This window comes from Squalius cephalus (assembly GCF_949319135.1).
Source record: "Squalius cephalus genome assembly, chromosome: 1".
In the NCBI taxonomy this organism is placed as follows: Eukaryota; Metazoa; Chordata; class Actinopteri; order Cypriniformes; family Leuciscidae; genus Squalius; species Squalius cephalus.
Genome location: NC_137122.1, coordinates 61,703,043 through 61,729,672, shown reverse-complemented (window position 1 = coordinate 61,729,672; position 26,630 = coordinate 61,703,043). Strand labels below are relative to the sequence as shown.

Here is a 26,630-nt window from a genome sequence, read left to right as displayed (position 1 = left end):
CCAACAGATTTTGCTGTGGTACCGAAATTGGTACCGAGAACCATAAAATTTTAATGGTATCGGTACCGCTCGACCTGTCAGTCAACCCGTCACCGTTATATGCGCCTGCCACTCGACCAGTCACGGGTATATGCGCCTGCCACTCGACTAGTCACCGTATATATGCACATGCCACTCGACCCGTCACCGTTATACGCGCCTGCCACTCATTCTGTCACCGTTATATGCGCCTGTCACCGCGCCTGCCACTCGACCAGTAACAGATATATCCAGTCTCGGCACCTAAGAGTCGCGCCAGCCACAAGATCTCTCACTAGTATTTTCATCTACTTTCAACTGTCAGTCAACCCATCACCGTATATATGCACCTGCCACTCGACCAGTCACGTATATATGCACCTGCCACTCGACCCGTCACCGTATATATGCACCTGCCACTCGACCCGTCACCGTATATATGCACCTGCCACTCGACCAGTCACCGTTATACGCGCCTGCCACTCGACCAGTCACGGATATATGTGCCTGTCACCGCGCCTGTCACAGATGTAACCAGTCTTGGCACCTAAGAGCCACAAGATCTCTCACTGTTTTCATCTACCAGACACTCCGATTGATACACGAGAGCAAACAGACTATTTCTCATCTTATCTTATATTTTATTCGCTCTTTTTGCCCGTAATTAGCCTTTCGCCGAGCCCCGCCCCCCTTAGTTACTGTTGCTACGTCCGACAAACAAATGGTCAAACACGACCAGCGCAACAGATTGCCATGACTGGAAGAGGTATACCCGTGCATGTCAGTGACCTTTTTTGGAGCAATACCTCCGCGATATCCTCCAGATCGAGGCAAAAGGGATTACAGTATGCAGTGGAGGGATATATTCAAAATATAAAAATACGCAATGAAGGAGACACGACTACTATCGAGGCTAATGCTTACCGGTCTCAAGCGAAATCTGAGAAACCCCATGACAATCGCAAAAAAATATCTAATACCCACGCAATCGACATAAACACACTTGCAGACGGCATCTTGGAAGTTTGTGATCAACCAACATCCGTAGGCATCGTAGACCTATTCTTCTGTCTTGATTTTCTCCGATTTGTTGCAGACAATCGCAGTTATCTGAGCTGTTAGCTATATTTTGCTCATTTTTATTAGCCCTGCTAACGTTATGTGCTTTGTTCTTGGGGAAGGGAAAAACTAACGTTAGGGTTGCCAAATGTCCCGTATTTTGGGCATAATTTATTTGTCATAATTAATAATGCATAATTTATATCACCCTTGTGCTGTTTTTTTTTTTACTGCAAAGCTGATCTAACCACTGACGGATACAGCAGCAGTGCTGATCACGACACCTGTTATCATCCTATCAATAATAATAATATATAATATATTATGATATAATATATCATTATTTAGGGACAAATCATTGTTTGATTTACCGCTCCGAGCGGGACTTTCAATGTCAGCATTTTGAAATCAGTTTAGGCGAATGCAAACAACGTGATTATTGATTCCAACATCCACCCACGCAAGAACACGTGCAACCTAGCCTACCTGAGGGAATAATACGCTGATTTACTGCTCAATAAATATTTCTGATTGTTATCAATGTAGAAAACTTTTTTTTTGGTTTTTTTTCAGGATTCTTTGATGAATAGAAAGTTTCAGAGTTTTCTGAAATAGAAAGCTTTTCTAACGTTATAAATGTCTATACTGTCACTTTTGATCATTTGAATGCATCCTTGCCTATTACTTTTCTTAAAAAATCTTACTGACCCCAAATTACTTTTACCGGTTCTTTGTGGCAAGCTTTATGCGTGCGGTCGTGCGCTTGAGTGCGGCTATATTACGTAAACGCTCATTATCCTGTAGGCTATATAGCCTATTTAAGTAATTCAATTAATATAAAGGGGCGATTTGTCCACTAATGGCTTAAATGAATAACTATAGTCGACTAGAAAATGTTTTTTTTGTCGGAGGCAGCCCTTATTCCACATATATACAACGCCGTGGGCGCACCGCTTCACCATCTTGCTTGGAGAATGTTTGTCGGACATTAACTCACCAATTATAATCCTCTCCTCTGTCAAATTTGCCATCGACAATTCCATGCTGTTTTGCTTGGGTTTAATGATAATACAAGAGTCCTAAACCACATACAGGGACAAAAGCATGACAGACTCGAGCAATGACGCCTTCGACGTGCGATTTCGAGAACACTATAGGGAACGAGCACGTTCTTTTCGCCTGTTTGGACACTTCACACACGTTTGCACTGCCTGTTTGATTTTCCTGTTTATGCGTTCATAACGTGCGTTTTGTCCTACTCAAAACACACGTTTTTGACGCCCATTTTTGTTACGATATACGCGTGTCAAAAACGTGCGTTTTCGGTGACCCCAAAGCGCACGTCGAGAACATGCGTTTTAAATAGCAGATCACACGTCGAGGACGAGCGTTTTGAAGCAAAATCCATGACCACAAAGTGCACTTTAAGAACGCGTGCTTTTATGGCAAATCGCACGTTTGGCTGTCGAAACACACACTTTTGACGTGTCAGTGTGCAATCAGACGCCTGACTAGGCGTTTATGAATACTTTGGCTTGCCATAGTGCACGGCTCGAGCACGCTCGTAACCGTGCACTAAGACAAAGACGAGACAAAACCGAGAGTGTCAGAGCTCTGTCACAAAACCAATAATTGAACTAGACAGAAGTGACAGAACCCTGACACTTTGTTGTTTATGATGGGATAATTCTCGAGTTTCAGTCAGAATTCAGCCAGAGAAAGCGCACACTTCGGTTCAGCGATGACTAATCTGAACGCCACTGATTGGCCATCACACTCAAACTCAACAGAAACGTGTGTGATTGGTTTTAACATACATGATTAAAAATGCTTTGTCACAGTTTTTAATAAATGTGATAAGTGATACTGTTTGAAGGCAAATGCTTGGATGGGTGAAAAAAAAAAAAAAAAAAAAAAGAAAAGTCTTAAAATTGCTTTCCAAAACAACAATTGTGGCTGTTCATGCGTTTATGTCTAGGATTGTTGTTGATCTTTAACATTATAGTAATGAACAATATGACATCTTTTGAAATGCAGTGCTGTTATAATAACATGTTCTCTGTACTTTTATGGGGGATTTAATTTTTGTATTTTATTTATTTGTAACTTGACTGTGAAATAAAGTTTTAAACATATATATAAAATAACCTCTCTCACATACGCGCCGTGTCATAAATGGGTTCACAGACATGTTCGAGAAGGTTATCTGTTTGGGTATACGGTGTGAGATGGGGGTCTCTTAAAGAGTATGTTGGGAAATGAAGGAGGGAGTTCCAGTACTATGAGTTTGTGAGGTTTCTACAGCTTCTATAGTATGAGTCTATACATTATTTTCTCAACACATTCTCACTAACAACTCGTCTGGATGCTTTGTCAGGACTGCTTGGTGTCACTTTTTAACACACTGGAACCCCTTCAGTGTTCAAAAACTATTAAAAACTCTCAGTCTCTCTCACATACACACCAGCCAGGATGATTCTTACTGGTCCACTTACTTGAGTTTGTCCAGTGTGCAGTCTGGATGGTTCATTGCATCAGAGAGCAGCTTCACTCCTGATTCTCCTGGGTGATTGTAGCTCAGATCCAGCTCTCTCAGGTGTGAAGGGTTTGAACTCAGAGCTGAAGCCAGAGCAGCACAACCTTCTTCTGTCACCAAACACTGAGATAATCTACAACAACAGTAAGTGTTCATGTCAGTGTGCTTCATTTTTAGAGAATATACACTACAATAAACAACACGGCTCTTCAAACCATCAATTATCTTTACAAGGACCTCTGATTGATTGCAATTAGTGATGTTGAGATTACCCAATTTCAAAATTCACAGTGATTACAATGGTCACGTTATTAAACAGTAAGAATTTGGAAGCTATGTTAAAAAAAAATAAAAAATTAGCAAAAGCAGTGAACACATCTAATATGTACAGCACCTGTGGGATCATCACCATCCACACCCAGATGAAGGTAATAATTTTGCAAACACAATAAATAACCTGTTACTTACTCCTATCAAATAATTGCTATGAGCTTTGTTATTTTGATAAGAACAAGGTCTTAACTTTCAAATTAAACATTTTGACACTCTTTAATGCATATGACAGATCACTATAACTATATATAACTTATATAAGTGGAAACATGGAGCGCACCTGAACTGATCATCTCTGCATCTGAACTGATCATCTCTGTATCTGTGCATCTCTGCATCTGAACTGATTGCTGTACTTCTAGATAGTTACAAACACTACCTTCGAAAATCATCCCATCTGCCACAGGTCTCTCTCATCTGAGTATTAACAGTATTAACTGAGTATTGACTACAAATCCCAGAACTCGCATACCTGGACTGATTGCACAAACACCTGTTCCCCGTTTCATGGACTATTTAAGCTCTGAACACGCTAGGCTCAGTGCAAAGTCTTGTTTTGCCATGGCTAACATTTCTGAGCATTTTTCTCACAACTGATCAATTCATCGATTTAGCGATCCATATTGACTATCTCATTCACTCTCGAAAAACAAACAGATTCTCTAACCCTCTTCACTAAGCAAACTTCCCTATGGATGACACTGAACCCATGCAGGATGAACTCGTCTGTCCACAGAGGAGCAAGAACGCTGCATCAGGGAACATCTGTGTCTGTATTGCAGCCAATCAGGACATCTGAGAGCAAACTGCCAAATTTGACCAACACAACAGTAAACTCCGAGGGTGAGTACTAGGGATGGAGAAACAAAGCTTCTTGAATCTTTGAAGCTTTTCTTTGATTGTTTTGGAAAAAGATTCGAAGCATCAGCAGTGTTGAAAACTGTGGCAGGTCAAATTTATAGCAGCCATAAACCAGAGTGCGCAGCGCCATTGTTTCATCCATTAAGCACAAATAAAAGCCTGACAACGCTAAATATTCAGTTTTCTGATAATACAACTGACATATTAAAGTGTGGCAGTAAATTAAATGTCATAATACTAATTATAATAATTCCAATAGAGTTGTTTAATGCAAGTAAATAGTGCTCTAATTATTTTATAGTTTTTAATAGTGTTTATATGGCAGAATATATGATCATGTAATATAGACTATAGGCTTATATTTATATAAAAAAAAATGTTATTAAACGGACTTGAACCTCCAATAACCCGTAGAGTAGTGTTCTGGGTTCAAACATTCTGAAATGCAAAGTGAAGCATTCACTTGACTAGAAAAAAAGTGAGGCTTAGTTTTTCGTTGATCACGTTTCTCTGAAAACAATACGCGCTCCGACACGGAGCTTCATGAGAAATTGCGCTGTGTACTCGATAAGCACTTTGAAGCTTCAGTGTCATATGTAACATCACTAGTGAGTACCTCCATTGTTCCTGGTCATTACACTTCATGTATAGAAGTAACTGTAAAGATAATGTTCTCTATGAGTACCATCATAACTACGGCCCTACTTGTCTCGGACCTTACTTGTGTGTAGTTGGAGTTCTACACACAGAGCAAACATGCTTTTACCTCAACCGTTCCCCTCACAATCCAGTCATCATTGGTCTACCTTTTCTTCAGAGACACAAATCACATACGTTAGTAACTGTCAGTATTACACACAGCAATTTTTTTTGGACAACCCACAGCATGCCTTCTACAGCCACTACCCATTCTTCGATGACCTTGGTCACACATTGCTATTGATTTTTTTCACTGAATTCCTGGCCTCCCAGGGTAGCAACATTATATTAACAGTCATTGGTCATTTTTCTAAAGCACGTCGATTAATACCTCTACCCAAGCTCCCAACAGCTTTCGAAACAGCAGAATATCTCTCCCACTACGTGTTTCGCTATTATCGACTACCTGAAGATATTGTCTCAGACCGGGGGTTTCCAGTTCGTATCTCAGGTCTGGACAACCTTCTTCCGCCAGCTTAATGTAAATATAAACCTCACATCAGGATATCACCCACAATCGAACGGCCATACCGAATGCCTGAACCAAGAACTCACAAGGTTTCTTAGAATATACTGTCAGCAGAATCAGTCGGACTAGAGCCGCTTCTTACCCTGGGCAGAATATGCTCAAAATTCCCTTCAGAAACCCTCCACTGGCATTACCCCTTGGAACCCTATGAGTTACCGGCCGTTGACGACTGGCTCTGACGGAGCGAGACGTTATGAAACCAAGCACACATCCAACTTCTGGGTAAGGTGGAGTGAACTGCGATGCTAATCGAGTCTCATGAATGCACAGTCATGCACAAAATACCAGAAGCCAATATCAGGATTTTCATTAAGTAACACATTCAATTTCTATTTGTTTTTCACCAAACAGTATCATATAACCCTAGAACACTTGGAATATAAGACACGTCACATGGGACCATTCTGTGATACTTTTGCATCTTTTTTTAAGCTTGATTCTGGTCGCTATTCACTCCCATTATGTGGATGAGCGTGAGCGGGATATTTTATTTTAAATCTCCTTCTGTGGTCCGAAAAAAAAAAGAAGGACATACTGCATTAGAAGAACACCAAGGTGATTACATTATTAACTCTTTCCACACCATTACGCATCTTCTGAAAGAGTTCTGAATCTCCTGAGCAAAACACAAAGAAGATTCAGAAACAAGGGATCTCATATGTAATCATATGCATATGTGAAATAACGCGATCACCAACATTAAACAGCATATAAATCAAAACCGCCTAATGTTACTGAATTAAATGTCGATTCACGATGAGCTATAGGCCCGTGCAAGCATTAGGGGTGTTGATGGACTTGATCTACTCCATCTGTATTTTGATCATTGTTCTGAATTCGATCTGGATGTGGTCTTTGACAAAAATGTTATCGTAACCCCCCATCAGATCTGATAAAATCATAACCAGAGCTTCTGCTCCTATATTGTATGGAAGCATATCGGTAGCAATGCTCAATTTGAAACATAATACGCAAAATGACAATGAAATATGTAAAATGGTAATGCATTTCTGTATATACATTTACATTTTCCATTACATTTGTGCAACATTTGGTGCAAAATTAAAATTAAATTATATAATTTACATTTGCCATTTAATACACTAGGTTTAATATGTAAATTGAATGCATATTTTAACGCTTTATAAGTTGCAAATTTAAAATGTATTACAGAAATGATAAGATTTGTTTAACATGTTCAGGCAAAATTTGTAGCAACATGATCATTTAAATGTTATTTCTCTTAATTGCCTTTACACTCGTAGGTAAGACACTTGCGATTGCATTTTCATTAAATGTCAATTAATGTAGCAAAATTCAATGTGCAAATTGAAAATGCAATCCAAGCCAATCACGTCCCCGCCCCGTAGCCCATCCCTGTCAATCACTGCATCAAGGCGGGGCTCGGCAACAGGTAAACATAGGCAAATGTTCGCGTGGGAGCATGCAGACGTTAGTGCAGAGAGGAGACCCTGAAGCGGAATGAATGATCATCGTCAGAAGAACCGAGTGGTGCTGTAAAAGAGGTTTATGTTTTAAAGAAAAACGTCCATTGGACAAGCTAGATATTGTGGGGAGCATACAAATGCCTGTATGGAGCAGAAATGAAACATTAATGCTGTGCTGTTGTTGTCTGATGCTGGACTGTGTAAATGATGGTTTCATTTTTAGATATTCTCATTGTTTGATGTATGCTTATCTTTATTTAGGCCAAATTTAGGACATTTAGGCCAAAGTGGGCGAAGATAAAAATCTTAATTCAGTCAAGAGTAGTGAGTGTTTTTCTCTTTTGTTGTTTTATTAACATTAAAAGGATGAAATGAATGTAGAAATGTTTATCTGGCAAAGCTTTAAAGCACGAGCAAATAATTTGTGACAACTTTTGTGATTGCGAATAAGTGCAGTGTCCTGTGAGTGTAACTCTACCGCTGCATTAACATGTGATGTGAATGTACGTAGAGTTTTACAGTATTGGGACTGAGGCGCCAGCACTGCAGCTGATAGAATGTGTGCTGTAGCACGATACTATCAAATTTCTTCCATAGCAGATATGTCACACTGTACAGCCCTGCTTATGCTCATGCAAAGCCTCAATGATGTAATATTTTTTATTGCAATGTTTTATGTTGAAATGTTTTTATTATTTATTAAAGAAAATTATGCAAATCATAACAACCTACTGTAAGCCTATTTAATTCTTAATAAAGAATTCTAAAACACATATGCTGCCAACTAACATCGGTTAGCAAGTCCTGATCAATGTTTTAATTTTACGATCATTTAATTTAATTTATTTCACTGTTATGTTTCAGTTAATAAATCTATTAAAGGTGCTGTATGTAGTTTTTAGCGGCCTCTAGCGGTGATGTTTCAGATTGCAACCAATAAGTTTACAAGCGCGTGCTCTTACGCGTGCTCGATTTTATGAGCGAGCACTGTGGAACACTTCCCATAAATCCTGATGTACTTGTTACATCATGAGAAGAATGGCATCTACGCTAATTCAATCAATCAAAACTAACTTTAGCTGGAAAATAACTTTATTAAAGAACCGCTATAAAGCCAAAACAATCTTACGTTAAATTATACATTTATCTCTGTAAAGCTGCTTTGAGACAATCTACATTGTTAAAAGCGCTATATAAATGAAGATGACTTGACTTGACTTGACTGTGGGTACCGGCCAGACTAGAGCTGGGCGATTTTTTTATAAAAAACTCGATTTACGATTCGATTCGATTTTTTCCCCCCCATTTAAAACAAAATAACTGCGAACTGTAAATATATTTGAAAAAAATATATTTATTGTATTTAATTAAAGTGCATCAACATAAACAAAATTTTGTTTGTCTGTTACGATAGTCACTGTCAGATTACACGATTTTGACTCCTAAAAATCTTGTCATGTCGTGGACAAGAAACATGTCAGACTACACGTTGTTTTACGACCAGTCATCGCGAGCCGTCTCACACACTCATTCACTCGCACATATAGGCTACACAAGCTCACTCACATAGCCTCCACACACACACACACACACTCACTCACTCACTCACTCACTCACTCACTCACTCACTCACTCACTCACTCACTCGCGCACACACACACACACACACACACACACACACACACACACACACTCACTCGCACATACACACTCACTCACATACACGCACTCTCTCTCTCTCACACACACACACACACACACACACACACACACACACACACACACACACACTCTCGCGCACACACACAGTCACACTCACTCGCGAACACACACTCTCACTCACTCATGCGCCGTCGTCGTGGAGGACCGTTAAAAAATTAAACATGCTAGTCTTTTTGTCGTGATGTCGTGAAGCATCGAGGGCTGCGCCGCAGGGAGCGTTCTACGGAAACCCTAAAGGAAGATTTGGCGAATGCAAAATGTATGTATTGTACGCTATTTAGAAGAGGGGGAGAAAAAAATCAAAAAAATCGATTTTTTGAAAATATGAATCGATTTGACCTACCAACTCGATTTTTAAATCAAATCGATTTTTTTCCCAGCCCTAGGCCAGACTGAGACGCAACCGGACGTAACACACAAAGCATCCCACAACATGCTGGAAACTCAGGTAAACTCTCACTGCAACGTTACAATAATAGGCTACTTTTATCAGCTTGACGTTGAACTAATGCTCCATGCTCGTACCATGATAAGTATGGAACCCTATCAACCGTGCCGAATTCTGTCACTGCAAGCACCACTTCACATTTTCTTCAGGAAATGTACATTCTAGGTTTGTAGATAAGGTTTCTCCATTATTCAAATGCCCTGCCGATGTTGATCCGTGTTTTTTACCCGAAGTTCATCCGATTCACGTCTGGCCTTACGAGCTTCAGCAGAAAAAAACTTTTTATTTAATTTTTTATCAATATGTGGAGTTTGTGTTGGAGTCTGTGTTTTGCTGGGCGCAGGTCGTTTCTTAATGTTATCAAACATGTCATAAGAAGCATAAGTCATAAGTCCATGTGAGATTACAACCCCTTCACACACAGGCAATAAAAAAAGGATTCGTTTTGGTAGAAAAGCTACATACAGCACCTTTAACAAACTGAAATAACATGAAGTATAAGACACATAATCTATTGACTAGGGATGCTCCGATCAGCATTTTTTGCCTCTGATACCGATTCTGATATCTGGGATTCAGTATCGGTCGATACCGATCACCGATCCGATACTAAAATAAAAACAGTGCTGAATTACCTAATAAACAGTATGCCTCACTGTGTGGAAGAGACTGGGATCATTCTTTTGTGAAAGGCATCAGGCAGGCTTGACTTAAACATTACTTTCTTAACTTTATGGGGGGTGCTGGATGGCTAAAATACACATTAATTGCGCAGATATTAACATAAATAAATACATGATATTCAATAAAAATAAAACAAAGCATGGATAAGATTTATTCATGTTTCTTTTTTATTTATTTTTAGCGATTTATTTTAAAACGGATGCTGCATTAATTGCGTTAAATATTTACCACTGAGTCTTCTCCTCCCATTTCTACCCGTGACGCTTATCCAACTTCCCAACTACTTCCTGTGCAGACGTCAACAGCGCAACTGGGTTGTAGGTTGCCAGGTTGAGCTCACAAATGGGTTGAAATTTGTATGAAGTGTTGATTGTGTGAGTAGGATACGTTTAATACAAGATTTGGCAATCGGGCCAAAAAAAGATTTGGGCCATACAAATTACGGGAGTTTCACGGGAGAAAAAAAAAACGGGAGGGGGGTGGGAGATGGGTGTGAAATACAGGAGACTCTGGGGGAAAACAGGAGTGTTGATAGGTATGCACGTTAGCTTGTTTGAATTGGAAACTGTTTACCTGCCGCCTGCGTTCTGCGCATGTTGCTAGCGCGTGATGTCACACACTTCATCGCACATCATAGAATTACTGCGAGAGCGTTTAGAGAGCCGACTGCTTTGTAAGCTTTTGAATCGCTCTCGCTGTAATTTGATGCCCCTACGGATCGGGCCCATTGTTACCGATACCCAATCTAAAATTTTATTCCATATCTGAGCCGATACCCGAAACAAATATCGGATTGGAGCATCCCTACTATTGACATGCATTGCCTTTAGAAAAATTGGGCACACAATGTTAAAGTTTAGCCTACTTTGCTTAAATTTGATGCAATAATAGAAGCCTACATTTGTTTCAGTTCTAAAGTTGTAATGTAATTTCAGGATTGTGATTATGAATTCGTTTAACTACTGTTTCACTTGAACTTATCTGCTACCAGCTCTCAATCGCTCTCAATGAGCCGCAGCGCAGCGTCAGATTACGTAATAGAGATAATAAACTGACACTTTTCAAAGTCTGTGATTATAGTGCCACTTAGGGGTAAAAGGCAGCAAATACACATCCCCAATTTTACCGCCGTATGAAAAATTGGCGTATTATTCTGGTTGAGTAACAACTGTACTTTTAAGAATTCCATGTGCAGGCCCAAATCACTCTTTGCTATAGTTAACAATCTCACTAATCCAACACAACATGTTATTTCTTGCTCTGCAGTGCTTGTGAATAGCTTTTCTCAATTCTTTTCAGACACATTAAAGTCAATTGAATCCATTACCAAAGACACCAAAGTGACTCAAATGTTCATTTGATGTAAGCTGATTCAGCTCATTCAACAAACTCACTCTGCTTTCACTCTGACTACCTCTGCTGCCACAAGTGATCTAATTATGAAGTCTAATTCCACGTCTTGCCAGCTTATATCTAATATCTAATTTACCATTCTTAAGCAAAATACTTGAAAAAGTTGTGGCTTCACAACTGAGATCATACTTAGATCCTAATGGTCTTTTTGAACCTTTTCAGTCAGGATTTCGCACATCTCATAGTACTGAAACTGCTCTTCTTGGGGTGGTTAACAGTGGTGTGAAGTAACGAATTACAAATACTCACATTACTGTAATTAAGTAGTTTTTTTCAGAAATTGTACTTTGAGTAGTTTAAAACTTGTGTAATTTTACTTTTACTTGAGTATATTTTAAGTTATGTATCGGTACTTTTACTCCACTACTTTCCTTCTGTTTGTGGTCGTTATTCGTTACATGCTTGTTTTAAAATTTTATTTTTATCCATCAACGTGATTGGATCGAGTAATCGGTCTCGTGACTGTCGTCAAATCAAATTCTGCATAGAAAACTTTAACTGCTAGCTAGCCTATCTGCTGTTACTCGTGGCTGCTGTGGAAGTGCATTCTCCAAGCATCAATTCAATAGAGATATCAGCGTCTTCCTCTAATATGCTAAGGTACATTTCACATTTCTGCTTATTATTATATTTATTGATTTGATTTAATTTGATTTAATTTTAATGACCACACAGCCAGGCTGGTGGAATTTGTTTTCAGTACAGCTCTTTAGTACAGATTCCAGCATTACATTAAACAATAAGCATTAAACATACAAAATAACATACATATACATACAGACATAAGGTTGGCCTATCTACAGGGACTGACATTTGATGTGAGGTTGGGGGTATTGTGTACAGTGTAAACTAACTCAAGTGCCGAGTTCATAATTCGGTGAATTCCCGCTCCCATTTACTTAATATATTATAGAGACGTGCGTCGCAATCTGTGCACTGCTGTCTCTCCCCGGGCTGTCGCGCTCGACATGCAGGAGTCACTTGGAAAAGTCAGCAGCTCGTTGCGCGTGGTGCGCGCTGTGAAGGTGTGTTGGGGATACTCTAAAACTGTGGAAAAACACCTTCTGTACTGAAATTGGAGGACCAGATTCAGTATGCAGTGCACATTATGAACCATGGCGTTTACTTGACCTGCGTTTCTGTCAGTGCTTGACTACAGCTCGTTAATAAACAACATTTTTTGATTGATCCATTTCATACAATCCGGCTTCATTTAGCAAGTGCACTTGCGCAAAAACATTTGTTGTTGTGGATGCTGCTGATAAAACAGCTTCGCCAAGACTACAAAGAGATGCATTTGTCTGTGTGTTTTGTTTCTTTTGTAAAAGTTTCCCCGGATATAGGCTACTTCCCTATTTAATGCATAATTTTCCTTACAAATTATATTATCAGCATTACAATTTGAGTAAATATAGCTGTGTAAAATTTAAGGGATGATGCCACCCTTCTAGAACAATGTGCATTTACGTTTAAATTGTAACGTATTTAATGGCATGGAATTACAGTGTAATTAGTGTTAGTTCACAGCTTTTTCAGTTGAGTGAGGTAAACTGATAATATTAGTGATTCTCATTTCTTTATCAAAACACAAAAACTGGTACCGTTTTGGAGAGAAATTGGGTATTTTTTCATCTCTATTTACCCCATTTCATGGTGTGTGATGCTTAACTATTGGATGAGTTTCTAAAGGTTTTTTTAATTCTTTGCACAGTTATGAACATTGATATTTTATGTGCAACAAGCATGCTCAGGCTCAGTGGCCTTACGCCTAATTTTTTATGTTTTTTTTTTTAAAACAATATGATTTAAATGGTGATGAGTGTACTGTTTTGATGCATTTTAAAAAGATGAATGATATATATTCTTCAATCTTTATAATGTGAATTACAGTATGTACAATGCTTTTTTACTTTATGAATTGTAGTGCACAGAGTTTATTATAAGGGGGTAGAATCCACAGCTCAGTACTCACTACTCATGAGTACTTTTAAATTAGCTACTTTTTTTACTCTTACTCAGGTAGTTTTTTGGACAAGTACTTTTTACTCTACTCGCACTACATTTTTTGGAATGTAATGGTACTTTTACTTGAGTATGTTTTTTCAATACTCTTTCCACCACTGGTGGTTAATGACATTCTTCTGTCCATGGATTCAGGGTTAATAAACAAGTGCTGGATTTGACACAGTCTCCCATTAAATACTCATCTCTCGCCTTAGTGATATCGGCATCACTGGTTCAGCTCTTTCCTGGATCATTTCCTACATCAGCGACAGAAAGTATTATATCACTATAGGTCACTGCTCCGCTTACACTGGGTGTTCTTTAAGGTTCAGTTCTTGGCCCACTACTGTTTATCATTTATCTATATCTACTTGGTGACCTCATATACATGCATGGACTTCAGTTTCATTGCTATGCTGATGACATTCAAATTTACCTCACCACCAGCTCTAATAGAGCATTCCCTGCCCGACTCACTTACTGCATGTATCAGGGATATCAAGCATTGGATGTCCCCGAATTTCCTCAAGTTAAATAATAACACAACTTAAATATTGATGATTGGTTCTGCTGCCTCAGTCAAAAGGATGGACCGGTCCTTTGATATTGACGGGGTTCATGTTAAGCCTTCTTCATCCATCTGTAACATTGGTGTTGTATTTGACTCAGCTCTTTTTGCTCTCATATTTCTTCTGTTGTTAAAAACTCTTTTTTCCATTTTCGTAATATTGCACATCTTCGAACTTCTCTATCTGATGCTGACACCTTAATTCATGCATCAATCGATTACAGTATGTTCTCACATCGACCAGGCATTCTGCTCACGTTACTCCTCTGCTCAACACTGGATACCCGTGGCATCACGTATTCACTTTAAGATATTACTTCTAACATTTAAGGCATTAAATGGTCTTGCACCTACATATCCATCTGATCTACTTTACTCCTACCACCCTGCCCGGTGATTATTTAAATGGTGATGAGTGTACTGTTTTGATGCATTTTAAAAAGATGAATGATATATATTCTTCAATCTTTATAATGTGAATTACAGTATGATCACTTAGATCAGCTGAACTTTTTTTTTTGTCCACTGTAGGTGGAAGTTCATTTAGTGTTAATGCTCCTAAATTATGGAATTCACTACCCCTTACACTTCATTATATCTCATCTATGGCTACCTTCAAGACTCAGCTAAAAAACATATCTGTTTAACACGTACTTTGGATAATGTGGCTATATGTATCCTAATGGGTTTGCAGTGTGGATGTGTAAATGTATTGTAATGTACAATGCACAGCGTCCTTGAGCTACAGAAAGGCGCTATATACATAAAACTTCTAAGTACCTCAAAATGTTGAGTTGACAGTTTGGATTATTCAGTCCAGCAGAGAGCACCTTCACTCCTGAATCCTGCAGGTCATTGTTACTCAGGTCCAGCTCTCTCAGGGAGGAGTTTGATGATTGTAGAACTGAAGCCACAACTTTACAGTGCTGATCAGTTAGATTGCAGGCTGCTAATCTGAAGAAAAAAAAAAGGAGTACTCTGGTTATAACCCTCATGGAATAAAAATATATTTTCATACATTTATGACCAATATATTAACTACTTTAAATATATTGAAAAATATATGAAATAATATATTGCGTTAATAAGTTACAATATAGTATATACAATATATAAACTATATTTACTATGTTACACTAATGTGTATTCACCTGAGTTACTTTCACTCAGTTGAGTTGTTTCTGCCACACAAAGTAATGAGTTGAGTCTGTGTGTAAAGTTAATTACTTAAGGGTGCAATGCTGAAAATATGTAAAGTCTAATTGGTCAAAACAAATTGTTGAGTTCAAAACTCTAGATTTGATTTTTTTTCAACCACCCCTATTCATCAACCAATCAGATTCATGCATTCAACAGCCCCCCGTAGTATACATTTATATAAAGCAGACATTATTATTAACATTAATTAATAAATGAAAGTCAAACTCAAACCTCAGTTTGTTGAGTTGACAGTTTGGACTCTTCAGTCCAGCACAAAGTAGCTTCTGTCCTGAATCCTGCAGGTGATTGTTACTCAGGTCCAGCTCTCTCAGGGAGTTTGATGACTGTAGAACTGAAGCCACAACTTCACAGTGCTGATCAGTTAGATTACAGGCTGCTAATCTGAAAAAAAAAGGAGTACTCTGGTTATAACCCTCATGGAGTAAAAATATATTTTCATACATTTATGACCAATATATTAACTAGTTTAAATCTGTTAATCTGAAAAAAGAGAGGACTCTTGTTAAAAGGTTATGATCAGTCAAGAGCTTGTTAATAATGGAGAAGCTTTTGCGTACTGGAGAGACGTTAGAGAGCGGGAAGGCCTGGTTTGCACTTTTATTTTACATTACATGCACTTACATGTTCTTACAGTGCACTTATTCTAGAAAGTACTGGGTAATATAAGGTAACTGCATGGGTTAAGGTTACGTTTAGGGGTAGGTTCATGGTTAGTACCTAGTTAGTACCCAGTTATTGTAATTACTATTATAACATAATAATTAGTTTATGTAATAAGTACATAGTATGTACAAGAGGAAAAGGACTCTAAAATAAAGTGCTACCAAGGCCTGAAAACGGATGCTGAGGTTGCTTTGATTCCGCTCGATATGCAAATAACATTGTTTTTTAGCTGTTTTAAAGAAACAAGGTATGATGTTGTTGTTGTTGCTGAAGCACAGCCGTTTCATCAATTTTTACTCAAACTGTCTCATGCACCAGCTGTTAGATGTTGCGTGTGTACGGTAACCAGATTTCTCTTGGCGGCATACAAGATGGGATGTTTTCTGGGCCCTGTAGGTGTTCTGACATGCTCTGACATTTGTGCTTATTTCTGTTACTTGTGACATTTTCATGGCTAAAGTCTGATTACACTGTATTCAGCACAAACTCTGTTACAATAATATGTCAGCAGCATGTATGTAAACGTTTGTAGTTCTGAGATAATGACGTTTATGTGTTGTTTGTGAAAAAATGTGGTTTGTGCAGACAACTTCAGTGTTTCTGACGAGAGTTTTAGTGAAAGTGCAGAACGCAGTAAGTAAGTGATGTCTTAAAGGGGAGCCCTATTGACGATCTAAATAATAGTTTTGTTTTTCATGCTTCTAGAGGACCAGTGGTTACGTTCACACTGTAAGTGATAACTGCATTTAAATGTGGGAGTGAATCCGCTAAATTTGAGTCCTGTGAGACATGAAATTGCGATGATTGACATAGTAACCATAGCAACAATATGGCTTCTAATAATGTTATGATTTTTGTTACATTTACACTTTAGTCATGTTTACAAAACACCCTGCAGAATGTAACAGAACGTTATAGAAATAGTTATTTTTATTTATTTTTTTAATAAGAAGGATCATAAAAACATTGATTCTATTTAGTACTGCCCTGAAAAAGCTTTTTCACATAACAGATGTTCAATAGCCTAGTTCACAAAACAAAATACAAACACAAAATACAAGACAAATTACATAGGCTTGATTTTTAATATTGTGTGTCATTACCTGAATGATCCACAACTGTTTTTTTTTTGTTTTGTTTTTTGTAATGGTTGTTCATGAGTCCCTTGTTTGTCCCGAACAGTTAAACTGCCCAATGGTCTTTAGAAAAAAATCCCCCAGTTCCTGCACATTCTTTGCTTTTCCAGCACCTTCTGCACATTTGACTCCTTAATAGCAGTGACTATGATTGTGAGATCCATTTTTTCACACTGGTGACAACTGAGGGACTCGTACACAACTATTCCAAACGCTGCAGACATTTAGTGATGCTCAAGAAGGAAACATCCGTTAAGAGCCAGGGGGTTCAACTTTTGAACTTTAGCGTTCGTGTAAATTGTTCTTATTTTGTTTAAAAGTTAATTAATTAATTTAGTCCTGCCCTTCAGAGGCTAAATAAGATATTAGCATGTAAAAAAAATAAGAAAATTTAAACATCACCATCAAATTTAAACATCACCTTGCTCAAAAGTTTGCCCCTAGCTCTTAATGCATCGTGTTGCATTCTTCAGCATTACCTTGCAGATTCTGAAAGATGTATAATAGGTAAACGTATGACTGCAGCTATACACTGCAATCATTTTGTAAGGGTTAAAATATTAATTTAAGAGCTCAGTGTTGAGACCTTTCACCGGAATTTGATTGAGAGTCGACCTGACCAATCATAATGCAGATATCCGCCATTTTTGTCTAACAAACAAACCAAACCAGTTAGTAGATTAGTGGACTTGAACTTGAAAAATGGTGTATTGATTTCTTTTTGCAGTTTTGATGTTCATTCATGTTTAATTTGTGCTAAACTAGAAGAGATTATCAGTTCACGTGCTGCTTGAACTGAGGCGCTACACATTAAAGTGTCAGTCATGTTTGAAAGACTTTTTTTCACACCAAAAGTAACCTGCTCTGTCTTGTCTGTTGGTGCATTGTCAGTGTCCTCTTTTCTCTGCAATATATTTTTCACTGTGTGAGAACATGATGTGTGGCGTGAGTGCGGAATGGCTTGTCGGACGTAGCAACAGTAACTAAGAGGGGCGGGTCTTTGTTAAAGGTCAATTTCAAATTATTTAAATCTTTGTGGACTCGGCCGGACTCGACTCGGACGTTAAGGACTCAGACTCAAGTCCGACTTGGTCCTCTTTAGACTCGGACTTGGACTCGATTGTTAAGGACTTGGATTTGACTCGGACTCAACAAAGGTGGAATCGGACCCAATAAATTAACTACAATATAATTAAACATATAGAATGCGAAAAACTGTACGTTCAGAGCAGTATGTCTGAATACATAGTATTTGAAAAACAGTCTGCGAAAAAGATACTGAAGTGCGCATACGCTGGACACTTTACTATCCCATGAGGCCAAGGAAGAGGTTTTATGAATGGCAGTGAAGCGACGTAACTGACGCTTGTAGGTCATATAATAATGACAACATGGCGGATGTAGTACGTCCTGATTCCATTCATACTAAACACATTCATACTAGGGCTACACAATGTATCGATTCAGCATCGATATTGCGATGTGCGCATCCGCGAGTATCCTCATAAACACAGTCGGTTGTGTGCTGTAAACAATTGAGAAAGAAAACAGATGCGTGTCATTTATATTAGGTCTGGGCATTCGTCTTAAAGGGACAGCAGCTTAATGTACCCGCAGCTGTTTGTGATACCAATGGTGATCAAACAACAAAAAAGAAAGAGAAAATGACTTTTGTAGCTTTAACAAAAATAAATTGTATTAATTACGGTAATCAATTATATTAGTTATATTTTATTTATACATTGAAGACTGTTATTCAATTTCTGTACCTGAATACTGTTAGATTTACCTGAAAAACAAAGCTCATTTCAATTGTATCTTTCTTCTATTGTATTTTTCTATGCTCATAAATGATTATTTTCTATGCAGATTCACTTCCCTACAAAATCACCCGTATTATTCTAGACTGATTAATTCTATTCAAATAGAGCTATTCAAATCAACTGGTGAAATTGTTTATTTATACATTGCAATATCGGAGAAAAACTAAATATCGCAACGTAAGTTTTTTCCAATATCGTGCAGCCCTAATTCATACCATATATAATATAGATTTTTAACGGTCATGAAGGATGTTATAATTCAAATGTAGCGCCTCCTCGACAGTACGCAATTTCGGACGCACCATGAGCGTTATAAACAGTTATTTCAGCGTTTAACGAGAAACATTTTAAATGGCAACAGAAAACTCGTCAATTGGAGTGAAGAAGAGACCTTTTCGTTATTAACTTTACTGTCCAAAAAGTCCATATAGAGAAAAAAAACTTGATAGTACTTAGCAATATAATATGAGGATGCGCAATGCAAGAGCCTTCATGTAAACAGGTTGCATGCAGCATTCGTCCAATCAATGAATCTAACACCACAAATGTGCAAATACGAATGTTAACCGAGGGTTTGGGAGTGTACAGCATGAAACATCAGTTTATAAATACCCAGGATTAATTGTTAACCCCAGGTAAATTATGATCAGTGTAAAGGTTTAAAATGACCCAGGGTTGACTATTATTATTAGTGTGAAAAGCCCTCTTGTACGTCAATAATTAGTTATAAAACAGATTGTTCTGGATCTTGATTCTGAATGGTTGAGCCATGTTTTAAGCCGTAGTAAATTACTCTACAAGGACTCAAGCCATCCAAGCCACATAACATTGTTTTATGCTCTTATCACGGTTACAGTACCATAGCATTAAGGCCCGGACTAGTAGGCTCAGAGACCGTTTCTGGTCAATCCTGTTCCTGGAGTACCCACATCACTGCACATTTTCAAATTCAACTCATCAGCTCGTTAGTAACGACTCCAAGACCTCTAATATGTGTGTTAGATAAGAGAGACATCAAAAATGTACAGTGCTGGGATTGAAAATCACTGACCTAAATCAAGATATTTCTTATTTTAATACATCATCATCGCAACTATGGAAGGCATTTTCTGCCAAATTTAAATAAATAAATTAAATGATTAAAATGAAAATTAAAACCAGATTAACAATTTCATTACAGAAAACTGTACGCAAAATATGTGACAAAATTGAGAATTAAAATTAAATGATTTCATTTTCACACCGGGCATTCAAACATATTTTTTATTAAGAATATATAGGACTGACCTTAAGGAAAATGCTATATCTAGCCTACTGTAAATGCAGGTACACTCACTTTCTTGCTTTTTCTTTTTTTTTCTTTTGGCTTTTAGTGATTTTACTTCATGAAAGTTGCATATATATATACATATTTTTCAGGTTTAATTTGTATTGCGTGGTAACCGTTTGATAAAAGCAATAAGGTACTCTAGGCTAGTGCTGTATCTGAAAATGTCACGGCTGAAGGGCGTTGTTAGGCACGATGCAAATATGAAACATTGGCTAAAGTCCTCGGTTAAAGCTAGCGGGTATTAATGTCTATGTCTACCTATAATTGTTGTAGAAATTGTGTTACTAAGACTTTTGTACACCCAAATAGTTGAATTTCCAAAACAGCCTAAGACATGAATGAACTTCATGGCAACTGAAGATGCCCGTGACAACTGAAGATGCCGAGGGTTTGACGCAGGCTGGTCAGGCTGGTTGTTTCCACTAATGCTGCGGCAGCTTCCCGCAGAAGCTCACGAACAGATTTCGCCATATCTCGTCGTCTCGATTACAATATAATCACATTTAAATAATTTCGTTTCACACATTCAATCATGCACACGGAACGTCGACGATTTCGCTTTACAAAAGGCGTGTCTCTAGCGCCGTTACTTGAATAAGCCACACCCACTCATTAACATAGAATTTGCATGCAGGTTGTCGTTGAAAATGAAAATGAATGCTGTGAAATAAAAGAGGAATTAAAATGACAACTAAAATTTACATTTGAATTTGAATTGTGTCACTATTATTGCGTGAGCATTAATAAAGAGCTTTGTAAAAACTGGATTTGTAGTTTCTTTTTCACATTTGGCTTTTCATTTTAATATTGGCAGTCTTGCCTCGAGACTGTAGTGAAAATGAAATGTGAAATCAGCAATTGCATTTTATTTTTCAATTTGACAGGGATGATGCACTGTCACCGTGAAAATGAAATCATTTAATTTTAATTCTCAATTTTGTCACATATTTTGCGTACAGTTTTCTGTAATGAAATCGTTAATTTGGTTTTAATTTTAATCATTTAATTTATTTATTTAAATTTGGCAGAAAATGCCTTCCATACGTAACTAGATATATGAGGTAGCCTAATTTTAAAAGTGTGATTTCTAGACCAGGAAAATGAATATATTTTTCTAAAAATGCTTAATCCATATCCAGCAAATTCTGAACAATGGAAAAGTCATGTAAATTTCATTGGTTGAAAAGATATTCAGCTTTTAAAACTTCAGAAATGTAATTACTTGGATTTCGATTATAATTACAAATTAAAATAATTATTTTAAATATTTTAATCTGTAGACACTTCAAATTTAAGTAAATAAAAAAGTAATTAAAGCGCATTTAGCTAAACTATTAGCCTACATGAGAGGTATTATGTTCATATTTCAAATCAGTTGATATTATGTTCATATTTTCACACTCACAGAGCTTTTCTGCAGTTCCTCAGAGCAGGTAACAGTCTCCTTCGACCCTCTTGTGATGATATGATGTTTTTAAGGTCAAACTCATCCATTACCTTTTCTGACATCAGGATCATGTTTGCCAAAGTTGAACATTGTGCAAGAGAAAGGTTTTGGTTACTTGTTCCAGATTGTAAGAATGCCTGCATTTCTTCAACAAGAGAACTATCCTTCATCTCAATCAAGCAGTGACACAGATTCATCCATCTTTCAGGGCTGACATTGTCTTCTGGACTTTCTGTGTTTTCGTGTTTTTTAAGGTTTTGGATTATTTTCTTGATGCTCTCTGGGTTGTTCTCTGTGCGAATCAGCAGATCCTGTAAGAGTCTCTGATTGGACTCCAGCGAGATGCCATGAAGGAATCGAAGGAAAAGATCGAGGTGTCCATTTTTACTCTTCAAGGCTTTATTCATTGCTCCCTTCAGAAACACATCCAGAGAAACAGTCTTACTTGAGAGAAACTTGAAAGTTCTGGAAACATTCTTACACCAACTTCTGACATTTCCAGATTGAGTTCTGGACTTTCCTGTCAGGAATATTTCTGTCAGGAACATTTTCAGAACTTCACTGTTCTTGTGTAAATAGCAGAGAAACACATACAGTGCTGCAAAAAACTCCTGAAAGCTCAGATGTACAAAGCTGTAAACCTTCCTGTGATAAATCACAGATTCCTCCCTAAAGATCTCAGTACAAATCCCAGAATACACTGAGGCGTCAGTGACGTCTATGCCGCTCTCAATCAGGTCCTCCTCATAGAACATCACATTGCCCTTCATCAGCTGATTGAAAGCCAGTTCAGCAAGTTTCACAATCACTTCTCTGTTGGACTGCAGGAGTTTCTCTGGATCTCTCTCTTCATACTTCTGGTTCCTCATACTAGCCTGAATGAGGAGGAAGTGTATGTACATTTCAGTCAGAGTTTGAGGGATTTCTGCACTGAGATCTTGTTTCAGGATGTTTTGAAGCACAGTGGCTGAGATCCAGCAGAAGACGGGTATGTGGCACATGATGTGGAGGCTTCTTGCTCTTCTGATGTGTGAGATGATTCTGCTGGCTTGATCCTCATCACTGATTCTCTTCCTGAAATATTCCTCCTTCTGAGGGTCACTGAATCCCTGAATTTCTGTAACACGGTTGATGTATTTGGAGGGGATCTGATTGGCTGCTGCTGGTCTGGTGGTGATCCAGATGTAAGCAGAGGGAAGCAGATCTCCTTTCATGAGGTTTGACATCAACACACCCACTGATGAAGACTCAGTCACATCAGAAACTTTCTCACTGTCTGAAAACATCAGTGTAATTCTGCTTTCATCCAGACCATCAAAGATGAACACAACTGAACATTCATCATAAATCTTTGAGTCCAGATCTTGAATTTCAGGATGAAAGTCCAGCAGAAGTCTGTGAAGACTGTACTGATGATCTTTAATCAAGTTCAGCTCTCTAAATGGAAGAACAAACATGAAATCTACACCCTGATTGGCTTTTCCCTCGGCCCAGTCCAGAATGAACTTCTGCACAGAGACGGTTTTTCCAATTCCAGCGATGCCTTTAGTAAGAACAGTCTTGATTATGTCCTTCTCTCTTCTCTTCTCCTGATATCCTAGTTCAGGTGAAGGATCAAAGATGTCATTGCAGTTGATTGGAGTGTCTTGGAGGGTGTTGTAACTTTTCTCCATCTGTAGCACCTCATGTTCTTCATTCACTCCTTCACTCTCTCCCTCTATGATGTACAGCTGTGTGTAAATCCTGTTCAGGAGGGTCTGATTCTCTTGTAGTTTGATTCCCTCAAATAAGTTCTCATACTTGTTCTTCATGCTGGTTTTGTGCTGGTCTTTGACTCTCTGCAGATCATCATGCACTGGCTGGTGAGAGTCGAGCTGCAGGGCTGCTTCTGTGTCATGATGACTGATGTGTTTCTGACAGGAGGAGGATGTGCTGGTCTGACATGACACATCTCTGATCTGGTCAGCTCTCACACCACTGAAAACACATTAAGATGAACAGAGACACAAAAACCTCTGTTAAAATAAATAAAAATCATACCACATGTAGAAACTGACTTCCTAATATCACACATGGAGATCCTCAAGGTTCTGTTCCCGCACAGATTTTATTTACCCATGTTGCCAACAAACTGTAAATGAATTATGTACATCAGGCATTTGGGGGCAGATAATGACCTGCATATTAAAAGTAATGAGACATCAATATTTCAGTAGTCAAAATGTTTGAATAAAATTATTTTAAAATATCACAGAAACACTGACATGAAGAAAAAGCAGTGTTCATGTGAAATGATTACATGTAATTGATTTACTTGTAAATGGTGACAGATGATCCTTAAATCAACAGTTATTCTGAAGAATATGTAAAGTTTGCTGTTGAAGCTAAAGGCAAAAATAATTAACATGATAATCAACAGCTGGCTTACTTTTCCATTTGTTGACATGACATAGTTTGATTCAGATGGTAAATATCATAAATATCGTATTAAGTTGGGTGTCCACCTTAGAGATAATCATCATATTTATAATGAAACCATTATATTAAAAAAAAATTATATTAATCATATAATAAAATATCACAATTATTGTTACTACTGTAAAGCCAATATCATTTTTTTATGGGATCTCCTTCAAATCTTTCAGAATCTTTAGTTTTTAAATATTTTTTCTGTGTTTTTAAAATGAAGAGTTTAATTTTAATGGCAGTATATTATTAAACAAAATTGCATTTACTTTATTTATTAAAATAAACAGAACTAAAGTGATTGTTTTGAACAAGTACTAACTTAGATATTATGCAAAACACATTACTTTATTGCTAAAGTATTTGTATCAATACTGGGGGCCTTTTGCCCCATCCTGGTGAGTCTTTTAAATGTTATAACTGTATGAGGCGGCAATAAGGTTTTTTTAGCTTTTTTTTTTTTACCCAGACTCTGGATAGTCTGGGGTAAAAGGCTTAAAGGTTATTGTCACCTCATACATGTATATGATTTTTTACAACAACAAACCACTTTAATGATTTATTTTTCCACAAAATGCACTGATCCACCAATATTCAATAAAAACAAGTATTTTTTCTGCAATCATACACTATGCATAAAGAGCAAATGGCTCAGAATAGAGAGTGAGATTCCAGAGGCAGCCAGAAAAACATACTCAGTTAATATTAGATCAATACTAGTATTAAAACTGCAGACCTGAGTTCACCTTCACTGCACCACAGTTTGACAGTGTTTAGACCCTCAACATAACAATAATCTCAGACAGCAGCGTTTGATCAACATCATCAGCTCTGTCGGCCTAGAGAAGTTTTAGATGCTGCTCTGATCAGACTCTTCACTGATAGCAACATCATTCCTCTGAACCTCAAATAATATTGGCATTAATCCAAATAATTATGCTGTTTTGTGCATATATGATACATACATCTTCTGTTAAGCTGCTTTTAAACAGTTTATATTCTAAAAAGTGCTAAACAAATAAACTGTGTTAACTATTTTGATGGTTCACTTTAGACATTACTAACCAGAAGTTACTTTGCAACTACATGTGAACTACAAGTCATTAGAGTATGAGTAGACTGTTTAATATCTGCTAAGACTTTATTTTGATGATCCTCAACAGACATTTTACTGACTATAAGCAACTTTACAATTACATGTCAACTTATTCTACTAACCTGAACCCTAACACCTTACCCTAACCTAACAGTCTACTTACAGTCTACTAACAGTCTACTAATACTCTAATGAGTAGTTGCGATTTACTTATAGTTAGTAGAACGTCTAAAGGCACTTTTCCACTGCGTGGTTCGACTCGGCACGACTGGGCTCAGCTCGGCTCTCTTTATTTTTGGCTCGGTTTGCTTTTCCACTGCAGTTTAGCACCGCTTCTAAGTGATCATAGGAGCCAATCCCGTGAAGCAGCCACAGAAAAATACTAGATATATTGTAGCGATTTTAACCGATAAAAAATCTATTACAGTTTTCAGACACGATTATCTACACTTTTTTATAGTTTATTTGAGGCTGTCTCTATGGCGTTATTTTAATGACAAATGTCGAGAGCGCATCCAAGTAATGCGCAAGCACAAATCTCTCAACTCGCAGGCGGATCTCCTTCACTCTCACACAGAACTGGACACACATTCTCAAATATACAGTCTCAGGCTCTTGCTCTCGCACAGACATTACGTGTTCATGCTCAAACTCAAAATCTCTACTTGCTCTTTCTCTAGAATGGTTTTCTCTCCTGGATTTAATGTTGCCAGAAGCTTTCAACCACCAGACTTCCACGATTGACTGACAAAATAACACGTGTACCTTTCAATTGTAAAGAAATTACGGATTTGCCTTTATTTCATGAGATAGCATTTTCAAGCTGATTTTAGTCAGCCAGTTCTCAAGTTATTTTATTATTTAATAGTTATTTTTGAGTTAAGTGCTTATTGTAAACAGGTATTTATTGAATTTTTTTTTTTGTGAACCGCTACAGATCATCAGATATCAGCGAGAGCGCGACTCACGACAACACTCATGGAGAGAATGTGCTTTTGTTTGGTTGGTAACATAGGCATAATCCTGCGGTGGCTGTTGATGACTATTTTAATCAAAATTTTTGGTGTCTCGTGTCGCAAATCCAATGACGCTGCAGTGAAGATCCTCTCTGACCAAATTAGTGATC

The 26,630-nt window shown here is 37.7% G+C and overlaps 1 protein-coding gene across 1 annotated transcript in view; it reads right to left on the bottom strand.

Annotated features, from left to right (window-relative positions):
- Positions 1-26,630, bottom strand: part of LOC307171183 (NACHT, LRR and PYD domains-containing protein 3-like) — a 53,669-nt gene that overhangs the window by 10,752 nt on the left and 16,287 nt on the right. The window contains exons 3-6 of the mRNA XM_079892664.1: positions 21,901-23,919; positions 15,754-15,924; positions 15,103-15,276; positions 3,573-3,746 (exon numbers count right to left, since the gene is read on the bottom strand). Coding sequence (XP_079748790.1) covers positions 3,573-3,746; positions 15,103-15,276; positions 15,754-15,924; positions 21,901-23,919 — 2,538 coding nt within the window. The remainder of the gene's footprint in view (positions 1-3,572; positions 3,747-15,102; positions 15,277-15,753; positions 15,925-21,900; positions 23,920-26,630) is intronic.